Source organism: Phaethon lepturus, unplaced genomic scaffold (genome assembly GCF_000687285.1).
Source record: "Phaethon lepturus isolate BGI_N335 unplaced genomic scaffold, ASM68728v1 scaffold13209, whole genome shotgun sequence".
Classification (NCBI taxonomy): Eukaryota; Metazoa; Chordata; class Aves; order Phaethontiformes; family Phaethontidae; genus Phaethon; species Phaethon lepturus.
This window is the reverse complement of record NW_010564214.1, coordinates 1-8,582: the sequence shown is the minus strand read 5'-3', so window position 1 is coordinate 8,582 and position 8,582 is coordinate 1. Positions and strand designations below refer to the sequence as shown.

General features: G+C 42.4%; 1 protein-coding gene across 1 annotated transcript; it reads left to right on the top strand.

Moving 5' to 3' along the window:
- Positions 1–14: 14 nt before the first annotated feature.
- On the top strand, positions 15–4,194 carry FCF1 (FCF1 rRNA-processing protein; the record flags this gene model as incomplete). Its single annotated transcript, XM_010294808.1, has 6 exons — positions 15–97; positions 367–515; positions 950–1,022; positions 1,950–2,037; positions 2,494–2,588; positions 3,869–4,194. Coding segments are annotated over 6 exons (537 nt in total), but the record flags the coding sequence as incomplete, so codon positions are not given.
- Positions 4,195–8,582: the final 4,388 nt, after the last annotated feature.

Here is an 8,582-nt window from a genome sequence, read left to right as displayed (position 1 = left end):
GGAGTGCCCCTGTGTTTCCTTGCAGTAACGAGAAGGACCGGGCGAAAGCCCCCGCGAAGAAGAAGGAGGACCCGAGTGCCATCAAGGAGCGGGAGGTGTAAGTGCTACCAAGGCTCTGAGGAGGGAGGGCCCGCCGGCCACGCTACAGGCTGCAGCTAAGGGTGTTTCTGAGCAAAACTGCCAGAGTAGGAGACAGTGCCCCAAACCAAGGGATTGGGATTGGGATTGGGCGGCCTGGCAGGTCACCATCCCACGCTGCCTTCTGTTGGTTTTGCTCGTTACCCTTCTTTCATTCTGTGCAAATTGTAGGATTGGATATGTTGCTAATTGCAATTAACTGATTTGAATTCTTTGTCTTCTTGGCAGCCCCCAGCACCCTTCTTGCTTGTTCTTCCAGTATAATACACAGTTGGGCCCCCCTTATCACATCCTGGTTGACACCAACTTCATCAACTTCTCCATCAAGGCCAAGCTGGACCTAGTGCAGTCAATGATGGACTGTCTCTATGCCAAGTGTGAGTGTTTGCATCACTTCTTCTGGACCATGTAGTGCCACGGTGTGCTCGTGATGTGCTTTATCAGCCTCATGCCACTAGCTGAGGATAACAGAAATCTTGAAAAAAGGATATGTGGTATAATCATCAAGCTCATTGTTCATGGCTGTGGTAACCCGGGAACTGTCTCTGGTTTCTGTCAAACAGCAGCCTTAAATGCTAATCTCAACAGAGGTAAAGCATTAGTAACTTAAAAATCTAAAATTACCATAGCATGCTCAAACTCACTGGCTCTACATTTCATCACTTTGCAACCTTATCACTTCTCATAAGTTTAAAACTGTAAGTAATATGTTATAGAGTTCCATGATAGTTCCTGGGCATGTGGGCAATAATATGTAGAGGTCTGTGAGGAAATACTGCTTGGTTTAATACAGGCTTTTTTTTGCATGTAGGTATTCCATGTATCACAGATTGTGTAATGGGTGAAATTGAGAAGTTAGGACAGAAGTACCGTGTGGCGTTAAGGTAGGTGCAGGGTGTTCTTTTCCATTTCTAGAACTTAAATGTTTTAGTATAAATAAAAGAAAAGCACTTTCCCTGATGTTGCTTTTGCATTAGAGGGTGGTTAGGTTGTTGCAAAGCCCTGAGCTTGGTTTTATTTCTCTATCTGTATGAGATCAGTACAATGGCTCAAGTTTCAGATTATTTTTTGAGAAACTAAATGCTAGGTATGAGTGCACAATACTGATCTGTAAATCTTTTTATCCTGTAAGACTTTCAAAATACCAATTCCTCCTGTTTCTCAAAATACATATAGATTATTTTGTTTAATTATAGAAATTTCTAAAAATAAAGAAAGAAGTGACCCAAGACTTATGGCACTTTTCACTTATGTCTCATGTTATTCCTGCAGGAGTAGGTTGCATGTACTGATAACCTAGGGCCAGGTTATTGTGTGATCTGTACAAAACTAGTCAAATGTATTTTGTGCTTTCCAGGTGTACCAGTCAAATGTATTATTCTTTACTTTTTATTTTTGGCCTGTTGTGTTGTAAAGTGTCTGAGTGCATCCTCTAAAGAGCTTTGATATTCCCCTTCAGAGAGCAGGTGAAGTGCTCCTGTATGCATTGTACGAACTATCAGATACCAGAAGTTCTAGTTCTTCCCATAGATATCTTGTTTCAACTTACTTTGTTAGGCAAGACCCTAACATTGTAGGGATCTTGAATCCGACTAACAAGTACTAAGAAATACTTAACCTATAATAATTATCCAGAGAAATTGCATTCTTTTGCTCCTCATTTCAATTGACTGTTATATACCATTCGCTCCATCACTTCATCCCTTATTTTGAGAATAAAGTGCTGCAGATCACAGAAAGGGGCATTCTTGTTCCTCCATACTGTGTACAGTCTGGTCTAATTGCTGTGATGCTGCTTTATGTCCCCACAGAATTGCCAAGGACCCTCGGTTTGAACGCTTGCCGTGTATGCATAAAGGAACCTATGCAGACGACTGCTTGGTACAGAGGGTCACTCAGGTATTTCTATTTCTGAAATTTTCTATGCTGTGCTAACATACTAAAGATTCCTGAACCCTCCTAGTTACTGATGACTTAAATTTCCCACAAAGTAACTGTAAAATCTCACTAAGGGGCAGTTTCAGTCCCTAGCACAATTTTATTTGAAGCAAGGTATAGTCTTCCCTGAGCATTCTTGTTGTATAGGATGGCATCAAGAAGCACTTGGGATGGGAAAGCTGTCTGCTGGGAAGGCTGGACAGACTTTGAATATTTCTACGAGTCTATTTTGATGAGCAGAATGATGTTACTAGTCTGCTGTAGAATTCTGTACAAGTCCTAGTAATGCCTCGCTAAGGACTCATAGCCACACAAGACGTGTTAAATGAGCTCACTGAATAGAAGCTTTTGCTCAGCTTTGTCTCCTTTCTGCGCATTGGATCTGGTGTTGAATCTGACTGGCCTCTTTTTTTGCAGCACAAATGTTACATTGTGGCCACAGTGGATAAAGAGCTCAAGAGGAGAATACGAAAAATCCCTGGAGTGCCTATAATGTATATTTCCAGGCACAGGTAAGGGACCTCTGACAGGGAGGAACACTGCCTGGCAGAATCCTTGTCTGACAGGGATTCTGTCACCACGTACTTCTTCTCTCCTGCATCGTCTGTAGTGCAGGTTGCAGTAAAGGGCCTAGCGTTTGCACGAAAATAAAAGTACAGCTGCTGCTGGGAAGAGACTGGTCACAGACCCACTTTTACTGCAGTCTACATGGTCACTTGCTTTTACCCAGAAAACTAGTTGCCTTGAGGCCAGTGTTTCCATAGACGAGTTTTGCTTACCAGTAGCAGCAGGACTACCAGGCAAGTATATTCTACAGGTTCTTGAGGAAAAGAACCATTCTTGTTCCATATTCGATTGGGTAGCTTTGTGTACTGTCAGCTAAGAGATTGAATTTGCTGCTTAGATAAAAACCAAACCAACTTGGAAGGATGCTAGTGCAGCAATTTCAATGCAACAGATTTTTCCAGTATCTGCAAGTACTGGCTCATTTTATTATTTTTTTTTTAATATGCAATAGAACCAGTGATCTACTGCAAAAATATTTACTTAAATTAATTTCCTGTTCCTTCCGAAGTGCTCGTAAAGCCTAGACTAAGAAGACTTTACTCACCTTTGTTTGTCATATCCAGTGTTTTGATATTTCTTCTGCATAATGTAGACCCCAGAGGATGTATCGTGCATAGAACCTATGCCAAATTGTTTCACACTGTGGTAGATTTGTTTGGTAGGATGGTAAAGGAAGAAGTCAGGACATGGAGAGAAAAGGGCTGAAGACTTCTGATGGGAGGCAGTTGTGCTAGCAGTGGAGACAATGAGTCTAGTAACATGCAGGAAGAGCAGTATCTCCTCAGAAATGAGGAGGCTGATTGTTATATGTATGTAAAGTCTGAACTGATCTGTAATTAGAACACGGCTCGGAAGATTTTTCTCTCAAAACGTCTTTGCCCTTTATTCACTGTGGCCATGAATCATAAGTTGAATGGCCAAAGTTTTATTCCTTCTGGTAGTCTGCCCTTAACTCCTAAGTCACATCTTACAAAACCACCATTTTTTTCCTTCTCTGGAGATGGTGACTTTTTGAGATGCCCGATTTCTGAGTTTGAGGTGAAGGATAACAGCAACCTTGTGAAGGCTTTTCACTTTAGAAATTAATGTTTTGTCCTGGGGATCTGAGCTACAGAGAGAAATGCAACAAAGCTTCTTGCTGTTCAGGCTGCCTGTAAGCCTGTTACTGCATGGGGAGTGATGTGGAATAGGTTGTCTTCATAGGTTTTCCCTCTTTCTTTCTCAGATACAATATTGAGAGGATGCCAGATGATTATGGAGCTCCTCGATTCTAACCTGTCCAGCCAAGCCATCGATGCCAGGACTCTGAGCAAGGATAAGGGTCCTTCTGGTTGCAACCCTCCTGCTTTCTTTTTTGCTGGGACTCTGCTCATAGGACTGTGGGTGACATTGGACTGACTTCATAGCCTTGATCTTCTAAGAAAAAGATACTTGGAAGAGTCTGTTTTTATTCATCTTGTTCTGACTTGGCCTGATTACCTGTATCTTGGGAAAAGCACGTGGGAAAGAGAGAGCGGCAGTGCTCAGAAGATGCCTAACTCCCTCTTCATTGGGATCATTGGAAAAAGTTATTTCAGCATTCCAAATTAAATATTGGTGATGCAACCCTGGCTGAGAATGAAACCACAGAAATTTTAGAAGTTTCTTATTGCTGCGCCTGCAACAGGACAAGTATTCTTCTGGGAAACTTCCTGACACCTGTCCCACAAACAAATTGGAATCTGCTTTCTGGACAAAAAGCCATCAAATCTGCACCAGTTGGTGTCCCTTCTCTGCACCAGTGGTCTGGAAGATTTTAATTCTGAACTGATGGGCTTTTATTCAACTGTACAAAGTGTTAAGTGTTCTGCTTGGATTCCTGTGTCTGTACTGAGTTAGCTGGCAGCTCAATCCTTTTGCTTGTATGCAAAGTGGTGGCGGGAGGATGGGGTTGGGTTGGGACAGACCTCTCCCTCTTGTTTGCTTGGCACTTGCGTATCTCAAAGCCTTTCGTTAGGTGTCAGGGAAGAGGAGGAAGGTATCAGACTTTGACAGGAAGGTATCAAACTGGGAAAAGTATTGATGTGGGCTGGGAGCAGAGTAAGTGGGGGGAATCCAGAGCAATGGCTGTGGATCAAGAGAGTCTCACAGAGACCTGCAGCATTTCCTGCAAGGAAGGAGGTGCTCAGAGGAGGGAGGGAAAAGAGATGGTTAAGCCACATGGACAAGTGCAGTAGAAAAAATATTTCAAAGCTGTAACTCCTCATTCTCATGTCTTCTCCATTACTCTCTAATTTTTAGCAATATAATTTGTTCTTCTGATCTCTGCTCTGCGGTGTGAAGAATTGTCTTAAGGCTGAGAGGAGAGAGACAATACGAAGGTCACCAGGGGCCAAAATGCCATAGCGTGCTTCCTGGCCAAAATGCTGGAATGGGCGTTATAGTAAAGGAGAAGATTGAAAATTTATATTCTTGATATAATTAAGAAAAATTTCCAAACTTTAATAGAGCTTTTATCCTGTGGTGCCTTACACTGGTCCAGGCTGCAGAGAATAGCTGAACTCAGCTGTCTGTATGCAGATGTACAGTGAAGATAATATCTGTCCTTGGGAAATGCCTTGACATGTTAATAGCTTTCTTGCTAGCACCTTGCCTCTACAGATATTGCAGGAAACTTTGGGAACACATCAGTCTTACCCCTCATACTGTCTCTTTGCTTGCTGCAGGCTCACCTACTAAACTCATCCCTGAAATAACGGTATACTGACACTTTCAAAACATAGCCTCTTCCAGGCTGTCACAACTGAAGTTCATCTTCTCTGCTTCCAGCCAAGAAGAGGGTAGCCAACAAGCCTGAGAGTTGACACTCAGTGTATAATTGTACATTTCACAAATAATATCCTTAGTTTTCTTCTCTCAATCCAAGTGACATTTCTTCAAGCGAAATGTTTAACTATTGTCATAAACACTTGAAGACCATGTTTAGTCAAATGAGGACTGAGAAACAGTTGTAGGATTTGATCTGCGTAACTTGTTTTTCAGAATAATTATAGTTTTGAAAGACTTCAAGTACAGAGTTAACTAGAATTGTTCCTGTGCAAGTAACTTCACTCGAATTAACCTAAACTGAAGGAGACTGGACAAGAAAGAAATGGATGCTCATGGTAACATTTGGTAGCAGTCTTTCTGGCACTGGAGAAGATGTCAAAGGCACAGCAACATGATGAATTTGCGGAATGTCTGCCTGCCAGCAGAATGCTTATAGGAGGGACTTAACAAAAATATATGTATGTAACATGAACTGTGGGTAGGAATCAAAGCAGATGTGCCCATTTACTGAAGTCTTTTACTCCTTAAATTAACATTCCTTGTAATCTGCCTTGCTTGTTTTAGTAACAGGAGGAAGAACCCGGAATAGGCATAAGGCAATTCTTAAAGAAGTGTTAAGAGGGTTGGAGGATGAGCAACAGGGAGAAACTATTGGCAGTGAGCAAAACCATCAGAAAATTTTCATAAATTGAGTATAATCAGCAAGACAGAAAAACTTGGGTATTAACTCAAAGAGCCTGGTCAGAAGAGAACTTGGGTGGTCCTTTCCTGTCCTGTGTTTATCGAGTGCTTCCCTGCAGTCCCAGGGAACCTGTGTACCAGACATTTAGTTCACAAGGAAGTATTTACTCCACGCACACCACAGCATCCCAAACCTCAGACCCAACTTACAGTTTGTCAAAGGAGGAAGAATCATTATCTGTATAACAGGAAAGAGTTGATAAGCGAGAATGCTTTGATGTTTCTACAAATGCAGAACTCTGCCAGTCCAAACCAGAAGAGAAATTCCTTCTTCACCAAACTCTGGCACTTCGTTTAAACCTGCACATGAGTTAGATATCAAACAGATGCCTGCAATGTTTCTCAGTAACTCTAAGGAATCCAACCTCCCCCCTAACATCCTGTCTCTTGCTGTAGCCAGTTTCCATAGCTTCAGAAGGCAAAACAATCAGAAAAGCCACAAAAAAGAGGCCTGAAGTTACACAAAGAATGGGAGAAAGTAGTTTCTACTCCTTTCTGGCGGTCACCAGAAGGCCCAAGATTGCTGCAGCATTACCACCAGATGAAGTGAAGAAACTTAAGCTGCTGATCGAAGATGTGACATTGGTTAACTGAGGGATAACTGAAATGTGGTCGAATAGCACTTAGAAGCAGGAAGAGCATGAGCTATTAGAAAAATTAACTAAAACCAGCATGATGACAAACAATGTTACAGACTGTAAAAGAGTAAGAGGGCATAATGTGGACTTAACAGGGTTGACTTTAGGACAAGGTAATGTTGGGTAAAGCCAATGTATCTCAGCTGGCGGGAGTCGCCTCTACTGCTGCACAAACCAGATCTGGCTATTGACAAAAGCATCTGTCAAGTTATTTGGAAATTACACTTTGGCCTCCTCAGTGTAGGCTGCGAAACAATTGCTTCTGAAAACGGTTGAGTACACATGTATTTTTTTGTAAGGGAAATAACAGGTTTCTTCACAATATTGAGTAACCACAACAAACAGCAGGACTATTGGGGGAGACCTGCCTGCAGGAAATAACTGCATGAGTAAACTCATCACAAGAGAGTTCACTTTGAGTGAATCGATCAGGAAGATAAATCAAAGACGTTTGCAACAGGAATTCCCTATTTTGAAAGGACAGAGTTTCGAAAGCTTAGTCAGTGAGTAAACTGGCCCAAAGAGCTCGGGGATATAAATGTTAAGTACGTGTTCGATGTGGAGATGGCGGGGCTAAAAGTACAAATGCTACCTAGAAGTCATATTCACTGCAAGAGAGATCTTAAAGGAGCACCACCCTAGACAGAAAAGGATCAATAATCACCTCTAGATGAGAAGGATGCTAAAGAAAAGACAATTCTACAGATATTAACTTAATTAAGATAGTTCTTAAAGAATTCTAAAAGAATTCTTAAAGGTTCTTAAAATTCTTTTTAAAAGAATTTTAAAAAATTCTTAAAATATTTGCATCTCGTAACTTGAGTTCACACTCTGCTTGAAGCTTTTCTTGTTCATTCATAGTGTATTACCTCAGTGGATTCCTTGGAATTTAACAACAAATGAACACAAAGTCCAGCTTTTCCAGCAGAAAAGACAAAGCTTTTTCTCTACCTAACAATCTGGTTTTCTCCCAACTGAAAAGTCTTTGGACTTTTCCTCTAACACCTGCTTTTTTCCACTGGCCAGGGATCCTTGATTCACCAGCCATGAACTAGAGACTGAACATGAGAAAAATTGCTCAGGTTTTCTGTATTTGGGAAGGAGGGTGAGCAGCGAGATACTAAAACGCTGCTGCACTGCTGACCTAAACAGTAGCCACTAGGCTTCGCTGCCCAGCTACTGGAATTCACACACAGAAGCCCTCGTCTTTTCTCTACAATGGGAGTTCAGCACTTTGCATAAGTCTTTGCTAACTGGCTGCAGAACATATTTAACTCATACTTCAGTGCAGGAAGAGACAAACACAAGAAAAATATCTTTTCCTGCTCCTCAGTGCAGTTGCTTCTGTAATGTATGAGGCAATTTCACACATTGGCTGCTCCATTCTCATTTTTGCCTTTCGGGTCTATCACCAGCATATTCACTGAAGATGAAACAAAATCATTCACGTCACTTCTAGGGGATGGACGACGTAGCATCACCCCTGTCCCTGTGCACAGGCTCCGCACCGTCACTCAGGAGGCTGCAGAGCCCCTGCGCATCGCCATGCCATTCCCGAGGCCTGGCTCAGCTGGGTTTATGGCCGCGCTCATTTCACGCTTCAATCGCTAACAACAATTAATCAGCTCTGCCATCGCACCTCGGGTCACCGACACCGGGTTTGCCGTAGCCCCGTGGGACTGAAGTGGCACGGCGACACCCTCCGTGGGCCGGAGCCGTGATGGGAACTGCAAGCAGGCGCGGAAACATGGC